The 26787-nt window shown below is 37.6% G+C and overlaps 1 protein-coding gene across 5 annotated transcripts in view; it reads right to left on the reverse strand.

Annotated features, from left to right (window-relative positions):
• BRAF (B-Raf proto-oncogene, serine/threonine kinase) overlaps positions 1-26787 on the reverse strand; it is a 212593-nt gene that overhangs the window by 119353 nt on the left and 66453 nt on the right. For all 5 annotated transcript variants that reach the window (XM_055346424.2, XM_055346426.2, XM_019031132.4 and 2 more), the window contains exon 2: positions 10277-10378. In XM_055346424.2, coding sequence (XP_055202399.1) covers positions 10277-10378 — 102 coding nt within the window. The remainder of the gene's footprint in view (positions 1-10276; positions 10379-26787) is intronic.

A 26787-nucleotide genomic window follows, 5' to 3' on the forward strand; every position in this document is an offset into this window, starting at 1 on the left:
AGCAGGTAGAGGCTGCAATGAGCCGAGATCATGCCACTACACTTCAACCTGAGTGACAGAATGAGATTCTGTTTCAAAAAGAAAAAGATAAAAGAATAAAAGAAATGCAATTATGGCCTTTTATCTCCTTTTCACTAGACATTCCCTACAAGGCAAGTTGATCTAATTATGTGCTTAGACAATCCTGAGCGGAACTCTCACCCGTCAGGAGGTTGCCTCAAGAGGTAATAGTTGATCTACAACCAAAAGTAAGACTGCTAGAGTTTTCAGCCACCTCTGAGGTATTTTTGCCCATGAAGCCACCAACTTGACTGCCTGAGAGAGAAGGCACCGAAGGGAATATGCAGATCTTCCACCCGCTCATTTCTGCCCCCGTGTAGGCACCTTCTTTAAAAGCACCCACTTTCTGCTCCAACAGGGAAGCAGTACCCTTAAGGCAGGAAGCCTGTACGTCTTCTTCCTTTAAGCTAACTTTGGAATGAAAAATGGCTAATTTTTTTGTATTTTTTGTAGAGACGGGGTTTCGCCATGTTGCCCAGGCTGATCTCGAACTCCTGGACTCAAGTGATCCATCCACCTCGGCCTCCCAAAGTGCTGGGATTACAGGTGTGAGCCACCATGCCTGGCCTAAAGAACTCTTACAACTCAGTAATAAAAGGACAAACCCAGTTTTTTTAAGTGGGCAAAGGATTTGAATAGACATTTCTCCAAAGAAGATATACAAATGGCTAACGAGAACATGAAAAGATGTTCTATATTATTAGTCATTAGGAAACTGCAAATCAAAACCAAATGAAATACCAATTCACACCTACTAAGATGGCTTTAATTAAAAAACAAATAGATAATAACAAGTGTTGATGAGGATGGAGAGAAACTGTAACCCTCATACATTGCTGTTAGGAATACAAAATAGTGCAGCAACTTTGAAAAACTGTCTGGCAGTTAGTTCCTCAAAGTGTAAAACAGAGTTACCACAAGACCCAGCAATTCTATTCCTAGGCATACAGCCAGGAAAAATGAAAATATATCTACACAAAAACTTGCACGTGAATGTTCATGGTGGCATTATTCATAATGGCAAAAACATGTAAGTAGCCCAAATGTTCATCAGTTGATGAACGGATAAACAGAACATGATATATGTGTATGATGAAATATTCAGTCATAACAAGAAATGAAGTACTGATACATACTACTACATAAACAAACTTTGGAAACATTACATTAAGTAAAAGCAGCCAGTCACAAAAGGCCACATAATATAATTCTATTTATATGAAATATTTCAACCAGCAAATCCATAAAGGCAAAAAGTAGATCAGCGGTTGTCAGGGGCTGCAGGGAATGACTACTAATGCATAAAGGGTTTCTTTTGGGGAGTGATAAAAATGTTTTGGAATAAGATAGTGGTGAATATAGTAAAAACCATTGAATTACACAGTTTTAAAAAGTTAATCGTATAGTATGTGAATTATTTCTCAATTAAAATAGAAGGGAAAAAATCTAAGGATCTATTTAATTTCAATGTAATGAGAAAAAGCAGCGAAATAAAAATTTTATTTTTTATCATTTAGTTATAATTATTCTTACTCTCACAAGATACAATGAAATCTTACAAACTGCCCATAAATGATATATAATGGACTGTTCTGCATTCCACAGGAAGCATCCAGCTTCCAGTATTCATTTCATTGAAGGGTTTGACACAATGCCTCTGTATTATTCTAGGTTCTATATAGACTAAAAATCAGAAAGGCTGCCAAGCGTAAGAATGATACGGTGATTAAATGCATGGGCTGTAAATTCAGAATGTCTGGGATTCAAACCTTGGCTACCATTTACAAGTTGTGTAACCTTGGCCATATTATTAAATCCCTCTGTGCCTGAATTGCTTCATTTATAAAACGAAAATGAGAACAGTTAAGTGTAACTCAAACGGTAGGCTGAAGATTAAATGAACTAATATATGATTAGTACCTGATACATAGTAAGTACTCAGTAAATGTCAGGAGCTGTTACTGTCTTCATCAGTCTACAGGGGACTGTAGGATTCAACCATAAATTCTGAAGTAGTTAGGACTCAGCTGTAGGGTGATTACAGAGACAGTATCCCTTCATCTCTGGGCTCCAATAAATCAAGTACGGAAAGAAGAATCTACTACTAGAAAAGCATCTAGCATTATATCTTACACATAGAAGGCATTCCAATAATTTGTTGGATAAATGAATATGGAAACACTGAGAGGAAATGAAGAAACTCTGGGGAACAACTTTTCAGAGTAAATTTATCTTTTCTTCCTTTGGATGACGGTAGAAAAAAGGGAACCAAAGATCAACTGAGAAGACAAATTTGAAATTCTTTAGAGTACTGTATCTCATATTTCACTGTAGTTATCATCAAGGGAATCAATAGAACGTTAACTGTTATCTGCCAGTAGGAGAACATCTAGAACTGAAAAGATGGCTTTTAAATAAATTAGTACGTGGGAAAAAGAAAATCAAGAGGATTTCTGATGGTGGTGTAACCAATTTCTCTGTTTTGCTACAATGAAAAGAAGCAAGAATAAGTAGTTGAAGATTTATCTTCCTATAGAAACTTAAAAGGGGTTTCTGTCGAAATGTTATAGAATAAAATAATCATAGCACAACTTCTACTTGACAGCATACAAACTAATCTGAAGAAAAACTGTGAACACTGGAAATTTTTGACTTATTAGACTCTTACTTCAGGAAATGTAAGCATAGTCACTGGTATAGGGGTGATATGTGACCTCATTCTAGTCAATGAGATATAAAAGGAAGAGTTATAGAGGATTTTTGAGAAAGATTTTCTTCCCAGCAAGAGCTTAGTATACAAGAGAACTTCTCTGTTCTCTGCTTTCTGCTTTGAGGAGTTGTATGAGGGAAAGATCTTAAAAATCTGCTGTGGTCTTGACAGAAAAGCTAAAGGGACTATAGCGATTCAACCAAGTATCTGACAACTGAGCTGTAGAACTAGTCTTACAATAATTTACCTCTGTGCTTCTTGCTATGTGAAAGGAAATGAAAATCCCTATTTGTTCCAGAAACTTATTCTTGAAGGGTTCTGTTTCTTGCAGTTAAACGCATTTATAATTTTTATGGATCAGGATTTATTCCTTAATTTTTCTCACGTTTCCTCTAAAATTTCCCATCTCTCTTCTTTTACTCTGCTTTCTAGAACATTTATCTTCCAATATTTATTTTTCAACATTTATTTATATATATACAACACATACATAGATACACATGTACATACCTATATGTCTGTATATACATATATTTTTAAAAATTTCTGGGCTGGGCATAGTGGCTCATGCCTATAATCCCAGCACTTTGGGAGGCTGAGGCGGGCGGATCACGAGGTCAGGAGATCAAGACCATCTTGGCTAACACGGTGAAACCCAGTCTCTACTAAAAATACAAAAACAAAATTAGCTGGGCGTGGTGGCGGGCGCCTGTAGTCCCAGCTACTCGGGAGGCTGAGGCAGGAGAATGGCGTGAACCTGGGAGGTGGAGCTTGAAGTGAGCCGAGATCGCACCACTGCACTCCAGCCTGGGTGACAGAGCAAGACTCCATCTCAAAAAAAATAAATAAATAATAAAAATAAAAAAATTCTAAATACCATTTGACCCAGCCATCCCATTACTGGGTATATACCCAAATGACTATAAATCATGCTGCTATAAAGACACATGCACACGTATGTTTATAGCGGCATTATTCACAATAGCAAAGACTTGGAACCAACCCAAATGTCCAACAATGATAGACTGGATTAAGAAAATGTGGCACATATACACCATGGAATACTATGCAGCCATAAAAAATGATGAGTTCATGTCCTTTGTAGGGACATGGATGAAACTGGAAATTATCATTCTCAGCAAACTATCTCAAGAACAAAAAACCAAACACTGCATATTCTCACTCATAGGTGGGAACTGAACAATGAGATCACATGGACACAGGAAGGGGAATATCACACTCTGGGGACTGTGGTGGGGTGGGGGGAGGGGGGAGGGATAGCATTGGGAGATATACCTAATGCTAGATGACGAGTTAGTGGGTGCAGCGCACCAGCATGGCACATGTATACATATGTAACTAACCTGCACAATGTGCACATGTACCCTAAAACTTAAAGTATAATAAAAAAAAAAAAAAGAAAAAAAAATTCTAGTTATTAATCGGAATTAGTTTAGCCTGTGCAGTCTAACCCTAGCCCACAGGAGAATGACACAGCAGCAAGAGCCACATGCATATGGGATAAGAACCCCTTCCCCTCCCTTGTCCAAGTGTGCGCTCACCATTGCTCCATCTGTAAGGGCGCACCCTTCTATAGACGTAACTTGCCTTGCTGAGAATTAAAAAGAAAATTTAAAAAAATAAAAATAAAAATAAATTTCTGGCTATTGTATTTTTAATTTCCAAGAGGTCTTTCTTGTTCTCTGTTAACTTTTGCTTCTTTAGTATTGCTACAAAGCAAGACAGGACTAATAGATCTTATCTCTGATGCTAATTATAGTTATTTTTAAGTTTTATTGTGTTTTCTGCACTGTTTCTGAGTTTCTGTTGACCATTTCTGCTGTTGTCTTTCCTGTTGACAGCTTTCTTCAAATATCTGGTTATTCTTAACTGTCCACTCATATTTCAGAGTTAAGAATTCTTAAGATATCAGTATTAACCAAAGCAATCTACAGATTCAATCCAATCCCTATCAAAATCCTGATGACCTATTTGTAGAAAGAGAAACATCCTTTATAAAATTCACATGGAGGCCGAGCACAGTGGCTTGCACCTGTAATCCCACCACTTCAGGAAGCCAAGGCAGGTGGATCACTTGAGGTCAGGAGTTCGAGACTGGCCTGGTCAACATGGTGAAACTCCGTCTCCACTAAAAATACAAAAGGTAGGCATGGTGGCAGGTGCGTGTAATCCCAGCTACTCAGGAGGCTGAGGCACAAGAATCACTTGAACCTGGGAGGTGGGTTGCAGTGAGCCAAGATCACACCACTGCACTCCAGCCTGGGTGACAAAGTGAGACTCCATCTCAAAAAAAAAAAAGGAATCTCAGGGGATCCTGAATAGCCAAAACAATTTTGAAAAAGAACAAAGTTGGAGAACTCACATTTCCTGATTTCAAAACTTACTACACAAAGCTAGTGTAATCAAAACAGTATGATGACAGCATAAAGACAGACATATAGACCAATGGAATAGAAAGCCCAGAAATAAACTCTTGCATATATAGTCAAATGGTTTTCGACAAGGGTGCCAAGGCCATTCAGTCTTTTCCACAAATGATGCTGAGAAAACTGGGTATCCATATGCAAAAGAACGAAGTTGGACCCTTACCTTACATCATATAAAAATTAACTCAAAATGGATCAAAGACCCAAATGCAAGAGCATTTGGGAGAAGAATGTCATGGCATTGGATTTGGTGATGATTTCTTGGATATGATATCAAAGGCAAGAGCAATAAAAAGAAAAATAGATAATTTGGACTAAAAAACTATAAGCAGAGTAAAAAGGGAACCCACACAATGGGAAAAATATTTGCAAATTAAATATCCAATAAGAACTGATATCTAGAATATATAAAGAACTATGCTCAATAACAAGAACAAAACAAACAATCCAATTAAAAAATGGACCAAGAACTTAAATCAGACATTTCTCAAAAAAGATATACAAATGGCCAATAAGCACATAATAAAAGGCTCAACATTGTTAGTCATCAGGAAAATGCAAATCAGCACCATAAGGTATCACTTCACACACATGAGGCTATGTTTTTTTTGTTTTGCCTTGTTTTGTTTTGTTTTGTTTTGTTTTGTTTGAGACGGAGTCTTATTCTGTCCCCCAGGTTGGAGTGCAGTGGCATGATCTCGGCTCACTGCAACCTCTTCTCCCGGATTCAAGCGATTCTCCTGCCTCAGCCTCCTGAATTGCTGGGATTACAGGTGCGTACCACTACACACACCTGAAATTTTTGTATTTTTTAGTAGAGACAGGATTTCATCATGTTAGTCAGGCTGGTCTCAAACTCCTGACCTCGTGATCCGCCCACCTTAGCCTCCCAAAGTGCTGGCATTACAGGTGTGAGCCACCGCGCTCAGCCTAGGCTATGGTTTTTTTAATCAACCGAAAATAATAAGTGTTGGTAAGGATGTAAAAAATTAGAACCCCATGCGATGCCAGTAGGAATATAAAACAGGGCAGGTGCTACAGAAAAAGGTGTGGCAACTCCAGAAAAAATAATCATAAAATCACCATGTGATCCTGCAATTCTACTCCTGGTATATACCCCAAAGAAGTAAAAGGAACTCAGATACTCGTACACCCATGTTCCCAGCATTATTGATAATAGCCAAAACGTAGAAGCAACCCAAGTGTCCACTGATGGATGAATGGATAATCAAAATATGGTAAATACATACAATGAATGGATTATTATTCAGTCTTAAAAAGGAAAAAAATTTTGATATATGCATTATCCTTGTTGCAACATGGATAAACCTCAAAGACATTAAGCTAAATGAAATAAGCCAGTCACAAAAGGACAAATATTATATGATTCCATTAACATGAAGTTCCTAGAGTAGTCCAATTCATAGATCATAGAGACAGAAAGTAGAACGGTGGTTGCTACGAACTAGAGAAAGAAGGAAATAGAGATTTAGTGTTTAAAGGCTAGAGAGTTTCAGTTTTGGATGATAAAATTTCTAGAAATGGATGGTGGTGAAGGATACACAAAAACATGAATGGACTTAATGCCACAGAACCATATACTTAAAAATGGTTAAAATGGTAAATTTTGTTAGGCATATTTTACCCCAATAAAAAAAAAAAGTGTTAAGGAATCTTAAATGGCAGATGAGAAACCTGCAGAACGGTGGGTCTCAGTGAGTAATCAGTAGATCTAGCTCTTCACTGATGCGCCTTTAAATATCAGTATGTACAGGTCTTTTCTCTTGGGCTGGTTAGAGTCCATTCATAGTATATAAAATGGTGATGGCCAGGCACGGTGGCTCACGCCTACAATCCTAGCACTTAGGGAGGCCGAGGCAGGTGGATGACTTCAGGTCAGGAGTTTGAGACAAGCCTGGCCAACATGGTGAAACCTGTCTCCACTAAAAATACAAAAATTAGTCGGGAGTCATAGCGCACACCTGTAATCCCAGCTACTTGAGAGGCTGATGCAGGAGAATCACTTGAACCCAGGAGACGAGGCTGCAGTGAGCTGAGATCGTGCTACTGCATGCCAGACTGGGCAACAGAGCGAGACTCCATCTCAACAAAAAATAAAAAAATAAAATGGTGATAAGTGCAATGTTCTAAAACTCATTTATATGTTCATTGTCTATATATCCATCCCCTCATTAAAACATAAGCTTAAAAAGGCGGAGATTGTTGGCCATTTTTTAAAAAATTGCTATTCCCGGCCAGGCACGATGGCTCACGCCTGTAATCCCAGCACTGTGAGAGGCCAAGGGGGGCAGATCACCTGAGGTCAGGAGTTTGAGACCAGACTGGCCAATATGCTGAAACCCTGTCTCTACTAAAAATACAAAAATTAGCTGGGTATGGTGGTGCATGCCTGTAATCCCAGCTACTTGGGAGGCTGAGGTAGGAAAATTGCTTGAACCCGGGAGGTGGAGGTTGCAGTGAGCCAAGATCGTGCCACTGTACTCCAGCCCGGGAGACAGCAAGACTCCATCTCAGGGAGAAAAAAAAAAAAGACAGACAATTGCTATTCCCCAAGGCCTAGAACAGTACAAGATAAATCAACTATTTATAGAATTCTTAATATTTGAATCAGGAACTATGTTATTTCATAATTATAAACTCAATTAATCCTTAATTTACCCAAGATGTGATATTATTCCCACTTTACTAATGAGGTGGGGTATAAGAAGGCTGGATATCTTGAGTACAGAAACTAAGCCAGAGTTGGGATTCAAACATGGAGTCTGTATGACTCCATGGCTCATCGTAATCATTATATTATACTGCTGCCTTCAGTGTGTGTGTATGTACCTGTGTATATGCATACCTTTGCATACTACATACACATAATACACACACATTGTATACCACAAGTCCCCAAGATAAGAATCTGTTTTACCACAAGCTAATAATATAACCTGTGAGTTATGGTCTGATGTATGCTGTCCTACTCAGATTTAATTTTAATAAGTAATTCAATTTTGTGTGTCTAATTCTAAAAGAACCAACCAAAAAGACTGTATCTAATAAAAGGTCCATAAATTATGTTACTAAGAATGGCTGAAGGGAATAGAAATATTTAGCCCAAATAAGAAAAGCTGTCTGGGGGGTGAGGGTGGGGAAAGAGCGAGACAATGTCATGATAAAGGTAGAATAAGATAGAGATCAAGAACACAGATTTCTGACTTAGATATCTGCCTTCTTTCCTAACTAGCAGTGTCACCTTAGTTAAGTTACTTAACCTCTCTCTGTTTTTTCACTTGTAAAATGGGAATAACAAAAATATCCAGTACCTAGTATCTTGCTCAAAGTAACTATAAGAAATGAGTTAAGCAATAAAATACATTTAACACAGTACTGGGCGCAGAACAAGAAGCTCTAAGGTTTGTTGTTAGTGATCAGTCTTCAAATAGTAAAAAGCCTGAAGAGTTATGTGAGGAGGGGGCAGTGAATCACTGCTATAGTGGGGACATAGCTATTGATGCAAATGAATTACATCTCAGCATGGGTTCAAAGTCTCCAAGACATAGAAATGGTTGGAAGAAAAACTGCTGGTTATATTGTCTAATTCTGATTAATAAAAAATTGCCATTCTCATTAGCAGTACTTGCTTCCTTATGACACCTTTGATCAGCCTCCTAATAATATATGTATAGAAGATAGCACAGGCTATTAGGAAGTACACTAACAAGTAATGAGAAATAAGAATTCTAGTCCTAGCTTTGATAGGAGTGTGATCTGGGATGAGCCACATGAAGAAGAGGAGAAAGAAAACAGCATATTAGCTGTTATTTCCAAACTTCCAAGTTTACTTCAGAAATATAAACTTAACTTTCTCATAAAATCCTTAAGACTTAACTTGCCCTTCAAAAAGTAATTAAATTACTAAGTTACAAATTTAGTTCAGAAGTCTTTCAATCTGTGCTTAAAAATCTCTGGTATTTGAAGCCAAATGGCAACCTGATCATTTCTAATTTAGAGTTCTCCATCTCCTTGCCTCACTAGTGATGACAGCTGAGCCAGCTTTTATAAAGAAAGGGTGTGTAGGGTAGTAGTGAGCAGTGTGGGCTGTAGAGCCTTACCACCTAGATTCTGTAACACCTTGTTGGCTGTGGAGTCTGACTGACTACTTAAGAAAACTAATGCTAAGAAAGCTCATCTGTGATTATAACAGCACCTACTAACTCATAGGATTAATGAATATAAATTTACAATTATGCTCAAGGCTTGACACAAACCTCAAGGCATTATTAAACAGTAAAGCTAAACAATGTTGAGCTATTTAAAAATTACAAATTTTACCTATAAGGAAGCAGAAACCAATTTTGGGGAAACTCATTCTGGAAAAAATATTTTAAAAAATTACCCCATTTTCCAATATGGTAACTAGTTTGCTGAGCTCCAAAACTGTGTGCTTTCTCTTTAAAAAAAAAAAAAAAAAAAAAAATTGGCTGGGCACAGTGGCTCACACCTGTAATCCTAGCACTTTGGGAGGCCGAGTGGGTGGATCACAAAGTCAGTTCGAGACCAGCCTGGCCAATATGGTGAAACCCCATCTCTACTAAAAATAGAAAAAATTAGGTGGACGTGGTAATGTGCGCCTGTAGTCCCAGCTGCTCAGGAGGCTGAGGCAGGACAATCGTCTGAAGCTGGGAGGTGGAGGTTGTAGTGAGCTGAGATTGTGTCACTGCACTCCAGCCTGGGCGACAGAGCGAGACTCCGTCTCAAAAAAAAATAAATAAAATAAAAATAAAAATAAAAATTTAATTCAGAGTAATACCTTGAAATTTATATCACTTCCCCCTTAGTTCTGATGTTTTCTAAATTATAAAACACATGTTTATTATAACAAGTGACACAAAACAAGATTAAGAAGTACAATACAGGCAAAGCTAATTCTCTCTTCCCAAATCTATTCCTAATCCCACCTCCTAAAATAATCAAGATTATCAGTACAAATGTTTTTATAAGTTCATTTTTTTCTTTTCAAAATTACTAGATATGATACTCAAAAGCTTACCTCCAGATATATTGATGGTGGATTATGCTCCCCACCAAATTTGTCCAATAGGGCCTCTATATGTTCCTGTGTCAACTTAATCATTTGTTTGATATTCCACACCTAAAAAATATTTCAAAAGAATTTAAATAAAAATCACTTAGGATATGAATTAGAAATATTTTAACATAGACAACTACATCACAGTAACTGCCAGTGTTCCTCAAATTTTGAGCTTAGAGATCATTTAGTACAGTGGTTTTTCTCTTTTATTATGAAACATCTTTAAATTTTTTTCTACACTAGTAACACAACGTATTCTCAACTATAAAAGATTCAAATAATACATGAATATTCAGAATAAACCATGAAATCTCTCTTCATCTTCCTCACATTCCCAGGCCCCCTTTCAAAAAGGTTAAGTTCTGTTTATGGTTTGGTAAGCAGCCTTCCATGTCTCCCTTTTACTCATGGAAAAAACATTAAGACATACATATATGAAATGTACAAATATAATTAAATACTATATATAAAATACTTTTAACACTTGCTTTTTTCATGGAGTAATGTCTCAGAAGCCTCTCCACGTCAATATGCATATATTTTACTCCCTAATGGTTATATAGTTTTCATTTCATAGCATTGCACTGCTTATTTCAACAGTCTCTAAACTTCAGTGGTATCCAGGGGTTAGGTGGGCATAGACAATTTTAAGAGAATTTCCAGATCCTCAAGTTTTATCTGTATGCTCTCTGATTGATCTGCTTAAGAACTGGTTCTCCTTGTCTACTTCCTCTTTTAAAATAATTATTTTCCACTTTATAAAAGAAAGGCAAAGTTCTTTTCCACCTCAAATACTACTAAGATGCACCATTCTGAGACGTATAAATTCCAAAGTACCTAACAAATAGACAATTAAATAGGGAAATTCCTTGAGAGAAAAGGGGGAAAAATTAAGAGCAGGACCATATTTTATCAATGAAACAAATTTGTGGCAAGGCTCCAAGCCTTACCCATCTATCCAGCCAGCCAGACTAGAATCCAGAAGTTTAGTGGTTATTAAAAGGCACATATTAGTATATCTGTTTTAAGATAAATAAGTAATCAGGTTTTTTTTTCTTAATAAAAAAGAAAAACAGTCCAATTTGTCTGGTTTGATAGTGAGAACTGGCTATTAGGTTATACGGAAGATTCTATTTCTAAGTTGAATGATCTAAATCTGCAGCTTTAAGGCTTGTCCAAAAAATGTATTTAACATAAATATAACACACAGTAGAAATTATGGCCTTTTAAACTATTCAAAGTTATAATGAAAAAATGTCAGATATCAATTTTTAAATGTACAGGGAAATAAATGAAAAAAAGAGTTCCAAATCTCTTGGTTTATTTAATAATTTCCTTACTAAAGGACATTTAGATTATTCCATTTCCTCAACATCAAACAATACTCCAACAAATAGTTCTGAACTGCTTTTCAGAGTAAAAGTGCAAGTTTTATTTTTTGGTATCTAGGTATAGGATTCCAGGATTGAAGGATATACCTATTTTAAAATTTAATAAATACGCCAAATGGTCTTCCAAAAGAAGAAATGTATCAAGTCAAGTCCCTATCTGCAGGGTATAAGTCCACTCTTTTCCCCACAATCTCACCAACACCCAGCACAATCACACTTCTAAACTTTTGCCAGTCTGAAACGGAAAAGGCAATCATGTTTTAATTTGTATTTCTTACAAAGTTGAGCACTTTTTATGCTTACTGGCCATTTGAGATTTTGGAAAATTCCCTATACTGCACTCCCTTTTATTCTATTGAGTTGTTTGTTTTTTCCATATTCATTTATAGATAGTCTTTATTCTGGATATTAATCTTTATTCTTCTACAAATGTTAAGGTCTTTCAATTGTTTTTCATGACTCTTGTCATATAAAGTCTTGCTACTCAAAATGTGGGTCCACAGACCAGAAGCAGCAGCATCTTCTGAAAGACTGTGAGAACAGCAGAAGCTGGCCTAGCATAGTGGCTCACATCTGTAATCCCAACACTCTGGGAGGCCGAGGCAGGTGGATTGCTTGAGCCCAGGAGTTCACAACCAGCCTGGGCAACATAGCAAAACCCCATCTCCATAAAAAATACAAAAATTAGCCGGGCATGGTGGTGCATGCCTGTAGTCCCAGGTACTCAGAAGGCTGATGTGGGAGGATTACCTGAGCCCAGGAGGTTGAGGCTGCGGTGAGCCGTGAGTGCACCACTACACTCCGGCCTGGGCAACATAGTGAGACTCAGTTTCTACCGCCGCCCCACAACCTGCCAAAAAAAAAAAAAAACCAAAAAACAAACAAACAAACAAAACACACAGCAGAAGCTCAAGCTCCATCTCAGATCTACTGAACTTTAACAAAATGATTCATATGCATATTAAAGTCTGAGAAGCAATGATAGAGGTTCCAAATTGTTTTTCCAGTCAGGTATTTCAACGTTTTCTTTCATGATGCCTTTGCTAAATTTTCATATCTCCAAAAAGTGTCAGATGGCTTCTTTTGTCAAGCTACACTTACTCCCTAGGTGATCTCATCCAATCTTGTATCTCTATATGCCAACTATGAACTGATGAAGCCCAAAATTTAAAATCCAACTCTACCTTTTCCTCTCAACACCAGATTCCTAACTGCCTGCTGAATATTCTACTAGTATACCTAACAGGCATTTCAAACTTAACATGTTCAAAGACTAACTTCTGATCTCCCCCATCACCCCCACAAAACTTGTTTTTCCTAGTCTCTTTACCTCAGAAAATAAGCTCCATTCTTCGAGTAAACCAAAAACTTCAGCATCATCCTTGACTCTTTTCTCACATCTGACAATCCATTTCAATCCATCTCCAAATCAAAATATATGTAGATATTAGTCACCTTCTCTACCTTTACCACCCTGGTCTAAGCCACCTTCATTTCTCTGTTAGTTTATTAACAAGAGTTTCTGAAATGGCCTCTCCTATTTCATGCCTAGAATGGCACAGTAGCTATTCTTCAAAAACTATAACTGCAGGCCGTGCATGGTGGCTCACGCCTGTAATCCCAGCACTTTGGGAGGCTGAGATGGGAGGATCGCAACATAGTAGGACCCTGTCTCTACAAAAAAAAAAAAAAAAAAATAGCCAGACGTGGTGGTGTGTGCCTGTGGTTCCAGAGGCTGAGGTGGGAGGATTGCTTGAGCCTGGGAAGTTGAGGCTGCAATGAGCTGTGATCGCGCCACCCCAACCTAGGCAACAGAGTGAACCCCATCTCAAAAACAAAACTATAACTGCAGATCACATGTCATTCTCTTGCTCAAAACCCTCCACTGGCTTCCCCACTAAAAATCACCAAAGCCATGACCTGGCCCTCTGCTATTTGTCTAGCTTCATTTCTTATTGTTCTCCCATCACTCATCCCTCTCCAATCACACTTGGCCTAACTGAACGTGCCAAGTATACTCCCAGTGCAGGACTTGTGAATTTACTATTCCTTCTGCCTGGAATGCTCTTCCCCTAAGATTTCTATAGTTTGCTGTCTTACCAAGTTCATTCATCTCTTTATCCCAATGTCACCTTATCAATGAAGCATTCTCTTACCTTCTCATTTAGAAAGGCTCTATCCCTCCCATTCCTTAAAGGCACAGAGTCAGCTTCTATACCCTTTGTTAATTTTATTTGTTCCGTAGCATATGTGACCACCTTACTATATATATTTTACGTGTTCATTTTGTTATTGGTGTGTGTCTTCCCACTCCCCAACAGAATAAAGTCCAGGAGGGCATGGGTTTTTGTCTTATTTTTTCTGATTTATCCCCAGAGCCTAGAACAGTGCCTAGCATACAATAAGCAAACATGTATTTGTTTAAAAAAAATGAATACTTTATTTATTTTTAAAACAGGGTCTCCGTCTCCCAGGCTGGAGTGCAGTGGCACAATCTTGGTTTACTGCAGCCTCAGCCTCCCTGGCATCAGTCCTCCCACCCCAGACTTCCAAGTAGTTGGGACTACAGGCACGCAGCAGCACACCTGGCTAATTTTTGTATTTTTAGTAGAGATGGGATTTTGCCACATTGTCCAGGATGGATCTTTCCTTAGAGCATCCCTCTATGATGTGTTCACTGATCAACTGTGCAAAACTGTTTTCTAAGTCATAATTTGATAACATAAAGTTGATTATGTTTTCCATGTCTATTAGCTACTTTAAGATCAGAAACATTTTCTTTTTTTGTCCCCTCATGATTTATTTTGGTGTCTTAGTCATAATAGGTATGCAATTAAAGCTGAAGATTTAAGCTGGTTTCAGAATAGGGTAGGAAAGAAAACAGGTCATCCTAGTTCAGTGATTCTTTCTTAGGTCCAGTAAATTCAGGACAATATTACCCATGCTCCCTTTTTTTTTTCAATGTTCCATAAAAACTCATATGCAGTTAGCATAAAGAACTATTTCTCTCAAAGGATGGGAGAGAGAAAGTGGGGGAAAATAATCAGAGATGAGAAATGAAGAGAATGAGCTGATTAGAATAAAATTTTCTTGCTGGGGTATAAAAAACGGTTAAGATTGGGCTGGGAGTGGTGGCTCACACCTGTAATCCCAGCACTTTGGGAGGACGAGGCGGGTGGATCACTTGAGGTCAGGAGTTCGAGACCAGCTGGCCAACACGGTGAAACCCTGTCTCTACTAAAAATACAAAAATTAGCCGGGCTTGGTGGCGTGTGCCTGTAATCCCAACTACCCAGGAGGCTGAGGCAGGAGAATCACTGGAACCCGGGAGGTGGAGGTTGCAGTGAGCCGAGACTGCGCCACTGCACTCCAGCCTGGGTGACAAGAGCAAGACTTCGTCTCAAAAAAAAAGTAAAAGAAAATGATAATATTGGCTAGGTATAGTGGGGCCAGACCATAAGTGTCTGGAAGTCAGGTTTTTTATCTCCCCAAAGAAGAGTAATTTTATATCTGAAGAATAAACAAAAGTCACAATGACCCTTGTTGGAATTTTAAAGAATGTGTTTGGGAGAGAAAGTCTTTCAGAATCTCCAGAAGAGTCAGAGAAAGAACTTTGATGACTCTTATAAAATAGAGATATATTAAAAAGTAGAATAAGATACTGAAAAGCTAACAGTAGGTACATAGTTAAAACATCTTCTTGGCAAAAAAAGAAAAACCTGTTACCACAATCCTAAAAGGGAGATGAAAAAATTAAAAACAAAACTAAAAACTTCAAGAAAGTTACTAAAAGATCTCCTCTCCTGTTTTAATCTCTTCAGTAGACCACAGCTATTACAGCCAAGCAAGCTTAGTAAATAACTGATCATTTTTAGTGACTTTACAAATGGCAAAACTCCTTCTCCAAAAAAAAGACTGAGAATTTTTTTTAAAAAATCCTAGAAGATGCCCATGTTAAAATATAAATGCAGACAAACTGCTATGGAAGGACATGAAGGGGAGCTATGGCACAAAAAAAAACTACAGCCATTGGCTCCCCTCATCCCTTAAAGAAAATGTAATTAAAATATCAATTAGTAACAGGTGATTTTATAGGGGGGGATCATATATATACTTATATATCTTCTAAATTACTTTAAGAAGCTAGCAAAACCTAGATGTCAAAACTCAACAAAGATAACATAAAAAAAAAATAGGCCAGGTGCAATGGCTCATTCCTGTAATCCCAGCACTTTGGGAGGCCGAGGCAGGTGGATAACCTGAGGCCAGGAGTTTGAGACCAGCCTGGCCAACAAGGCAAAACCCTTTCTCTACTAAAAGTACAAAAATGAGCTAGGTGTGGGTGCGTGCCTGTAGTCCCAGCTACTTGGGAGGCTGAGGCAGGAGAATCTCTTGAACTTGGGAGGTGGAGGGTGCAGTGAGCTGAGATCACGCCACTATACTCCAGCTTGGGCAACAGAGCAAGACTATCTCTAAACAAACAAACAAACAAAACATAAAATAATCCAAACTGTGAAGAAAGGCATCAAACTCTTAAATTAATATATATGATATATAAACATATATAATAGTATATATAAATATATATATTAAAAGCAAGAATAATCATTAATTAGGAATCCAGTAACATAATACTTAATAGGTCAAAGGGGAAAACTACACGACTAGCCTAAGAGATTCCAAGAAACAAATAATTGTTACGAAAGGTGGGGTTGGGGGAGGAACAGAGGGAGGGAAGGGAGAGACAGAAGTGGTCTTAAAATTTCAAGAAAATGGTTGAAAGAATCACAGTACTGAAAGCAAGAAGGCCAGGACCATCAACCATTTAGTTGGAAAAATTCAGAACATTCCTGAAAAATAGAAAACGAATATAATCAGTTTGACAAAGAAATCAAAGCTAATAAATTGCAGACCAAAACACAAAAGTAAATTTCTACTGAGATAACTCTGGAAGAACAGCAAACCTAAAGACAACACATATAAAGAAGAAGCATGAGGAAACTATAAAGACCTGAGTTTTGAATCATACAGTCATCAAATTAAAACCTCAGGTAACGTAAAACAGATTACTGCTGAAGAGAGAATTAAAGGACTAGAAGGTGATTCTGAGAAAATTAGCCAAAAGGCAGAGATAAATGAATGGAAAATATGAAAGACACGAAGCACAGAATGAGTTAATCTGGGAGGTAAACAGGGAATGGGGAGATATTTGAACAGAAGCTGGCCATAAATTTTCCAAAACAGGTGAAAATAAAAAAGTTCAGTTCTTAAAGTCAACCAGAAAGTAAAGACAAGTCAGACTGATGGCATACTTCTCAACATCAGTAAAAGAAGCAAGAAGATAATGAACTGATGTTAAGGTGCAAGAAGAAAATAACTGACAACCTAGAAAAAGGAAACTGAATCAAGAAGTAATATCAAAGAAAGAGTGGCATGAGAGGGCTGAATAGTGGCCCCCCACCAAGATAACTAAACATATACCAAGACCCAGAAGAACCTGTAAATGTTATCCTATGTGGCAAAAGGAACTTTGCAGATGTGATTAAGTATTGTGAAACAGGGAGATTATTCTGGATATCTGGGTAAGCCCTAAATGTAATCGACAAGCATACTTATAAGAGGGAAATAAAAGGGAATTTTACTATAGATGATTAGGTGATATAAAAACTCAGCAGAGAAAGATCTGAAGATGCTACACTGCTGACCTTGAAGATGGAGGAGGCGGCCATGAGCCAAGAAATACAAGCAGTGCAGCTCTAGGAGCTGGAAAAGGCAAGAAATCAGATTTTTCCTTATTGTCTCTAGAGAGAGCAAAGTCTTGCTGATACCTTGATTTTTGCCCAGTAAAACAAACTCATTCTGGATTTCTGACCTCCAGAAATGTAAGAGAGTACACCACATTTGTGGTGTTGTAAGTGACCAAGTTTGTTGTTATTTATTATTGCAGCCATAGAAAATGAACACAGATGGAGAATCTAGAGACTAATATACATGAAAGTAAACCTAAATAAGCATTTAGGTTTTACTAATGAGCTTATTAATAAGCATATTAGGTCTTAACAAAATAAGCATATTAGATTACATAAAGTAACAACAACACAATGACTACATTAATGGGGGAAAGGGCCAGCATTACAGCATTTCAAACCTATCTATTATTATTCAAGAAGAGAGATCTAGGAACTTCTTGTGCCAGATATCAGAACAACATCAGAGGCCAGCTTGAAGGGACTCCTACTGACCAAATTTGGAGATTTTCAGCAAAAAGAATAAGTACTGTAATTGACTATAACAGATGGTATGCAAAAACAAACAAATAAACAAAAAACCTTCAAAATTCCATAAAAATTAAAAGGGTGGGAGAGCAGTTGCTCACACTGTAGGTGACTATTACACCCTTAGAAAACTGAACTTTAAATGAAAAAAATTATGCATGTATCCCGCCTTTTTAGGAAAAATTAGTTATTCCCACTTGATATGGGGAAATGCTTCTTTACAAAAGAATGCCAGCTAATATAAAATAATTGGTTCAGGAAAGGATCAAAGGATGCTAAAAATCATTAGGAGAAAAGCTGATGGAGAACAGGATACTTACATAGTGCCAAAGTATTTTGCCACATATTAAAGATGAAGGGGAAAACATACCTTCAAGTGGCTTAGAATCATTAATAGTGGAACAACCCAACATATGCCTCTTGATGTGATACAACATGAGACATCACCCATGAAGTATACATGCAAAACATTTAAACTGAATCTAATCAAGCCTTCATACTTAACTTCTGGTTTAGAAGAAACACAGGGAATAGAGAAATACGCTAAGACTGCTACACTGAAATAATCAAATATAGATTGTGGAACATTCTCTAAGACATTTTTCTTCTCTTTGAAAGTCAAAGCCTTGGCAATTGGACTAATCCAAAATGTGGGACATTCTAAGACAACTGTCCTGGATTCTTTAATAAATCATTTCATGGGAGAACAAAACAGTAGGTGGTCAGTTTAAGACTAAAAGATAACTACTACTAAAAGACAACAAATAATTCAGTGCATGCAGAGTGGATCTTAGTTTAGGGATGGAAGATAGCTGCAAGAGACATTCTTGGGACAACCATGGAAATCTGAACACATATCAGATGTAAGATGATAGAATTTTAACCTTCCTACATATGATATTTTGGTTAAATGAAATAATTTCCTTTTTCTTAGGAGATATACACACAGTAAAATGTTAACAATCATTGAATCTTGGTAAGTGTTTATATAAATACATATTTATATAAAGAGGCATAAGAATTAGAATTATAGAGACAAAAAACTTATTTGTAGGAAACATGCTATCTACAGAAAAACCCAAGAGAATCTACAAACCATCAGGGCTAATACCTATTAACTATAAAAACAAACAGAAGAGTTTAGCAAGGTTTGTTGGATATAAAATCAAGGACATAAAATTACATGGTGTTCTAACACATTAGCCAGAGCCAATTAAAAAAAGATGCTTCTCATGATAGTAACACTATAAAGAATCTAGAAGAAAAGTCTAACAAAAGATTCCCAAGACTTTTGTGACAGAAACAACAAAATAATGTGCAGGTGCACAGAAGACTACTAAGAAGAGAGACAGAGTCAGATGACTCTAGAGGTTTCCACCCCTGTTTTGGTAGCTTATCAAAAAGTTGGCTCAGGAGGTCTGAGTTTGTTTAATGCAAGAAAAGGCTGATCAGCCACAGAGTACTGATGGCTTTCCCTAGTAAGACCATTTCACCAACCTCAAAGCTCCAATTATTACACAGGAGGCCTTTCCACAGTACATAGTTCTAGATGTGTCTGGCCAACGCACACATCTATATGGGGATAACAGACCTTAGGGAATTGTGTGTGCCTTAATACTTCTTTATTTTTCTCCACTAAACCTTATTTCACATTACACCAAATGACATGTATGTGTGCATGCAGATGTGTTCCCCTTCACTTGACAAAGACCTACATAAATATCCTTTTATGGGAAGATTCAATATTATAATGATGTCAATTTTCCACAAATAAATTCAGTGTAGTGCAATAAACAAAATTCCAAAAATAATTTTTCCCCCATGGAACTTGAAAAACTGATTGTAAATTTTTTTTTTTTTTTTTGAGATGGAGTCTCACTTTGTCCCCAGGCTTGAGTGCAGTAGCATGATCTCGGCTCACTGCAACCTCCCCCTCCTGGGTTCAAGTGATTCTCCTGCCTCAGCCTCCCAAGTAGCTGGGACTACAGGTGCACACCACCATGCCCAGCTAATTTTCTGTATTTTTAGTAGAGACAGGATTTCACCATATTGGCCAGGATGGTCTTGATCTCTTGACCTCGTGATCCGTCCGCTTCAGCCTCCCAAAGTGCTGGGATTACAGGCGTAAGCCACTGCGCCCAGCCTGATTCTAAAATTTTTATGGAAGCACTGTATAATAGTAGCCTTTGGCTATTTTGAATAATAAGGAGGGTAAGACTGGTGTTACCAGGAAAACAAGACTTATAGAGAAATGATACTAGCATACAGATAGAAAGCCCAAAGTGACAGAATAGAGGGCTCAGAAACAGAGGCACAGGTATTTATTTACACAGCATATGGTTCACATTGGCATTATAATTTAGTGGGGAACAGAATGGACTATATAATAAATATTTCCAGGGTAAGTGGCCATCCTTTTGGAAAAGGTCAACTAATCCAAAAGAAAATGGGCAAAAGACTTATGAATAGGTAATTCACTATAGGGAATTCGAATATCTAATAAACACATAAAATAAATGACCTCATTAGTAATCAAAGAAATGCAATGAAAAACCAGGCCTGGTACAATGGCTCATCCCTGTAATCCCAGCACCTGTGCAACATAGCAAGACCCCATCTCTAGGAAAAAAAAAAAAAAAAAGAAAATTAGTTGGATGTGGTACCACATACTTGTACTCCCAGCTAACAGAGGCTGAGAGGCTGAGGTGGGAGGATTGCCTGAGCCCAGAAGTTTGAGGCTACAATAAGACAGGAATGCATTATTGCACTCCCACCTGGGCAACAGAGCAAGACCTTGTCTCAAAAAATACATACATACATATGAAAAATCAGTGAGACTGCAAAAAAATTGGGCCTAATAATACAAGAGTTGGTAATCATGTACATGTAGCAACAAACACTATCATATTCTACATGTGGTATAATATAAATATTTGAAAGTAAACTGGCAATATCTAGAGTAAAGCTAAGGATGAGCATATCCTATCATGTAGCTACTTATATTCACATATGTACAAGACATTTTCACTGCAGCAATGTTTATAATAGCAAAAAAACTAGAACCAACTCAAATGTTCCCTAAGAGAGAAAAAATGGCAAACTGGTATATCTGTATAACAAAATACCACATATTAAGTCAAAACAAAAAGCTAGCGCTATATTTATCAACATGAATACATCTCAAAAACATAATATTGATGAAAAAGCAAGTTTCAGGATATATACAACTTTTAAAATGTCAACAATCTACAGAAAAAGATTTTCTTTTTTAAAAAAAGAAACAGGCTTTATTCCAGCAAACAGTTTGCAAACCGTGGAGATGTACCTTGGTAGAAAATAAAGGCGCCTTCTGAGAGAACAAAGAAAAGGGGTTGTCATTTACAGAGAAAGTTCACAGTCAGGTTCCCACTCTGGTCCACTATACAAATGAGGGGTGCAAACTTGTTCAGTTCTGATTGGCTGAGGCAGGTCACAGAGTGTTTGTTAGGTCCAAAAGGCCAAATGGTATTTTCTGGTAGCTGTTAATTCAGGTGGCATAAATAGGAACAGACAGCTATGAAAGTCCTAAAGTTACTGGGTGTGTAGGTTTTCCAGGAATGCGGAGTACACATATGATCTCTACATGTCTGCAAAGGATCGCGTGGCTCTATTTTGAATTTGGACTGTTAGCCACTCAGAATCTGCCTTAAAGGGTTGGTTCTTTCAGGGTTCACAAAAACATGCAATCAACGTTCTAGATTGTTTGTGGATCTACACCCACAGCAAAAGTATCTGAAATGTGCATGGGCATGATAAACAGTAAATTCAGGATAATGGTTACTTCTGAAAAGGCAGAAAGGGCAGAGAAAAGTATCAAAGTAAGACTGTAAGGTGCTATATCTGTGTCTATAATTTTTTTGTTTATAAAAATCTGAAGCATATATAAGACCATTCAACAAAACTGAGTAATAGGTACATAGTTATTATATTATTCCCTACACTTTACTATATACTTGAAGTAGAAAGGAAAAGTGGGAAGGAGAGACGGAAAGAGGGAAGATACTGAAGGAGGAGGATACTAAGTAAGTAAGCTAGCTCCTTCCAGGAATAAACATAGTAAAGCTGTCCTTACTTTTGTAACTGGGGTGGCCTTAAGCCTGCCTCTTAAAATCCCTGCACCCTGGAGGAAAGCCAGTCAATGAATACATGACACTTGTAGTCATTTCCCATTTAGAAAAGAATCCTAGACCTATGTAACCGCAAAGTTTTTGTCAATTTAGTCCTTATTCAATAAACAAGAATCACAAGACGCTATGAATATCCAATGGGAGGAAAGAAAAAGATCACAATGAACAAACAGAATAAATGGGCAAGGAGAAAACTGAAATATTATTACTAAGAAAACACTTGAGGAGAAGGGGTAAATAACAGAAATAGTACTGATAAAGATCATAGTAGTGATATGTAACACAAAGAAATGTCCCAGAAGGTAGAGAGGTTAAAAAAGAGAGAGCAAGAAAGAAAGAAATGGGTGATACAAGTAAAAGGTTGAAGAGATATAAAGAATACGCTTGGGAAGTTCAAAATACATTTAGTAAGAGTTCTAAATGAAGAAAATAGAATAAATAAAGATTATGCTAAAAATATTTGGAGTTAAAAACACCAATGGTCTAAGTAAAAGGGCTCAGTGAGGCTAAGGCGGATGAATTAAAAGACTCATATCTACATAAATCCTAGTTTACATAATTAAATTCCAGAAAGTCAAAACGGAAAACTCTAAAAGCTTCCTATAACTAGAATTAATTTGGCATCAGACTTTTCATCAGCAACATTAAAAGACAATGAAGACGGAAAGTAGATTACTTGTTGACTTAAGGCTGGGGGGTGGGCAAATTGGTGGGAACAGAGAATGACTGCTAATAAATCCAGGGGTTTCATTTTTGAGTGATAAAAATATTCTACAATGTACTGCGGTGATGGCTATACAACTCTATGAATATATTAAAAACCACTACATTGCACATAGTATGGTATATGAATTATGCCTCAATAAAACTGTTATTTTTTAAAAGATAGTAGAATAATGTTTTCACTGTCTGGGCAAAAATGACTGTGAATCTGGAATTTTACATCCAGGCAAACTACCAGTCAAGCATGAGGGCAAATGAAAACCTTTCTGGACATGTTAAGTTCTCAAAAAATTTACTTCAATAGGAATCATCCATCTGAAAACATTTCTATCTTTTGACCTAGCAATTCCGCTTCTAAGAATTTTACCAATCTCTCACAAAATTGGAAAAAAGGAGTAGGCCTCTCGTCCCAGCATTTATAAAGATAAAACAAATGATTCACCAGGTTAAAAAAAAAACCTGATTTTTTAAGACACTATTTTTACATATAACAAAACAAACACAAAACTGACATAAATAAGTTGGTCCCAAAACAATAGAAAGTAAAAGGAAATACACCCCACAAAAAGCCATGTTTCCAACTAGAAAGTTAAAGATAGTGACTGTGGCTATATGGTAAGCAAGGGGAGAGTAGAAACAAGATGGGTATCAGAAAAATGAGGCAAGATGCCACGTTATGAAGGGTCCTGAAAGCCACGGTAAGTAGAGTTTTAATTTTATTCTAAGAGCAATGAGAATCTAAAGTTTCAAAAACAGGTATGTGTGACATAATCCGATTTATATTTTACTAACAATTTACTTCTGATATGGTTTGAATCTGTGTCCCCACCCAATCTCATGTCAAATTGTAATCCCCAATGTTGGAGGTGGGGCCTGGTTGGAGGTGACTAGATCATGGGGGTGGATCTTTCATGAATGGTTTAGCACCATCCTCTTGATGCTGTCCTTTTGATGAGTGAGTTCTCAAAAGATCTGATTGTTTACAAGTGTGTAGCACCTCCCCCTACCCCTTGCTCCTGCCATGTAAGACGCACCTGCTCCTGCTTTGCCTTCTGCCATGATTGTAAGTTTCCTGAGGCCTCCCCAGAAGGTGAGCAGATGCCAGTATCATGCTTTCTGTAGAGCCTGCAGAACCGTGAGCCAATTAAACCTCTTTTCTTTATAAACTACCCAGTCTCAGGTATTCCTTTATAGCAATCAGAGAACAGATAAATATACCATCCCATTTTATAGATGAGCACATTGTGGCACAAGTGTTAAGTATATTGCTCAAGGCCACTCAGCTAGTAAATTCTAGACAATATAACTCTAGAGCAGTATATATTATAGTACCTCTAATTATCACTCTAGTGGAGAATGGATTACGGTGGGTCAAGAATGAATGCAGGGAGGAAGACTAGTTGAAACTATGGTTGTGTTAAGCAACCATAGTTAAGCAAGAGATGATTGCTTGGGCCAAGAGTGAATGCAGGGACGAAGACTAGTTGAAACTATGGTTGTGTTAAGCAACCATAGTTAAGCAAGAGATGATTGCTTGGACCAAGGTGAAAACAGTGGAGATAGGGCTACTGGATTAGACATGGAGGAAGAGTGAGAAAAAACTAAGAATTAAGGCTGATTCTGAAATTCTGATGTGTGCAACGGGTGGACAGTGATGCCATGAGGGAGAGAAATCAAGCATTATGTCACCAACAAGAGAGGCTTACTAAATGATCAAGAAGGCAGCTGGTTATGCAAGTTTAGAACCCTGGAGGAGAGATGAGGCTGAAGACATATTTGGGTGTCACTAGCATACTGGGAGGCAGACCTATAAGAGAGTATAGGCCAAGAAGGCTCAGCCCTGGGGATCATAAACATTTACAAGAGAAACCAAAAATGGCTGAAAAGAAAGAAACAGACACTGAGGTAGAAGGAAAAAATATTCAGTGAAGAAAGTTTATTAGATAAGAATAGGAACACATAAGAGTGGCTAGAAGACATTAGGAAAGGTAGGAATTGTATATCTGTACATATTTGGTCATTCCTATTTACATACATTTGCAGATGTATTGGGGCTGGGAGATAATAGAGCATGTTTGTGGCTGAAGGGAATTCAATCGAGGGGAGAAGAATGATATGGAAGACAGAGATGCAGGAAAGATGAAATCTGAGTCACAAGTAGAGAAATCAGACTGTCGGGAATGGTCTTCGATAACAAATGAAAGGAAGACAGAACAAGAGGACCAATGCAGACAAGTTTGTAGAATTGGTGGTGAAAAGATGACAAGAGCTGCATTTAATTTCTCAGTAAAGTTTGAAGTGAATTCCACAGATAGGAGTGGGAGCTGTGAGAGGTTTGCAATGAGTGGAGGAAATGAATTTTTTTTTTTTTTTTCTGAGACGGAGTCTCATTCTGTTGCCCAGGCCAGAGGGCAGTGGTGCGATGTTGGTTCACTGCAGACTCCGTGTCCTGGGCTCAAACGATTCTCCTGCCTCAGCCTCCCAAGTAGCTGAGATTACAGGTACGTGCCACCACACCCAGCTAATTTTTGTATTTTTAGTAGAAACGGGGTTTCACCATGTTGGCCAGCCTGGTCTTGAACTCCTGGCCTCAAGTGATCCACCTGCCTCGGCCTCCCAAAGTGCTGGGATTACACACATGAGCCACTGCGCCCAGCCAGCAAACGCATTTTTAATTGGGAAAGTGAAGAAGCAGCCGCACTGCCAGACATTGTTGATGCCCTGTTGAGGGTTTTGGTATACATTTAAAGCACTACATTCAACTGCCTAAGTGCAGGCAGGTAGTGGGCATTTTGTCAGGCCCATATGACGAAAAGAGAGAGGAATTAGAGAGCCAAAGGTATTAGTAATTTTTACAGTCATTTCATAATAGTATCTTGACCCTGAATTATGTGGACTGTGATGAAACAAATAGTATCACTTGAGAATGGTAAAACTGTAATCAGGAGCCAGACAAGTGTCTACATAGATAGAACCCTTTTAAGTCTTTTAAGGATAAGGCTGATGATTTAGGAGTTTGATGATCATAGTTCCACAATTCCTTTGGCCTGGCAGAAGGTGAGAAGTAGAAATAGAGAAGTGATATTCATGAAATCAATAAGCAGAAACTATTCTAACTTAGAGTTTAACTTAGAAATCATCTAAAATAATCTAAAACTGAATAAGAGGATCAAACATTTTTTTCTGGCTAATTAAAAGCAGATTAAGCCCTAAAGTTTCAGGGATGGCAGGGGAAAGGAGGGGAAACAGTATCAAGAATAACTGTCCATAACGTCAAACTGTCCACAAAGTCATCCACTAAATTTACGTAACATTTACAAATTCAACAATTGCTCACAATTACTATTCAAATGGGTTTTCAGTGAAACAGATCAAATTTCTGTCACATAAAACTGAATGGAAAGGAGCTGTATTTGGAGCAGGATTTAAATTGAAGGAAAATATGTGAAACAATAGATGTAGTGTAGGTTCAGGACTTTTAATTGTAAGTATTTTTATGCACCATAACAATATATATATCATGTTTCCTGTGTTTTGGTACAACTCCTGGTCATAACTTTCTCTCACTGTAACCTGCTTTCCCAGGTTACTCTCAGTTCTCCAAAACCCTGGGACACCATTCCAGAGCACCACATCCTATCATTCCACAATTAAAAGTCTGTGGGAAACATTGTCACAAATAAACAACTGAGGCATGACAGCCTGTTAGGACTGTGCGCTCTGTGAATTTGGAACTTACCCCACTTGATCAGTTTTACTCCTAGCACCTAACTATACTACCTAGCATGAAGCAGGTAGTTTATAAGTGCTGGCTATATAAAATATTAAAAATTCTATATTCTGGGTAAGCTTAGAGGAGACTGATGAAATCACATTCAAAGAAGGCTCACCTGAGGCTAGAGAAATAATAGTTA

The sequence above is a fragment of the Gorilla gorilla genome, chromosome 6 (assembly GCF_029281585.2).
Source record: "Gorilla gorilla gorilla isolate KB3781 chromosome 6, NHGRI_mGorGor1-v2.1_pri, whole genome shotgun sequence".
NCBI classification, from domain to species: domain Eukaryota; kingdom Metazoa; phylum Chordata; class Mammalia; order Primates; family Hominidae; genus Gorilla; species Gorilla gorilla.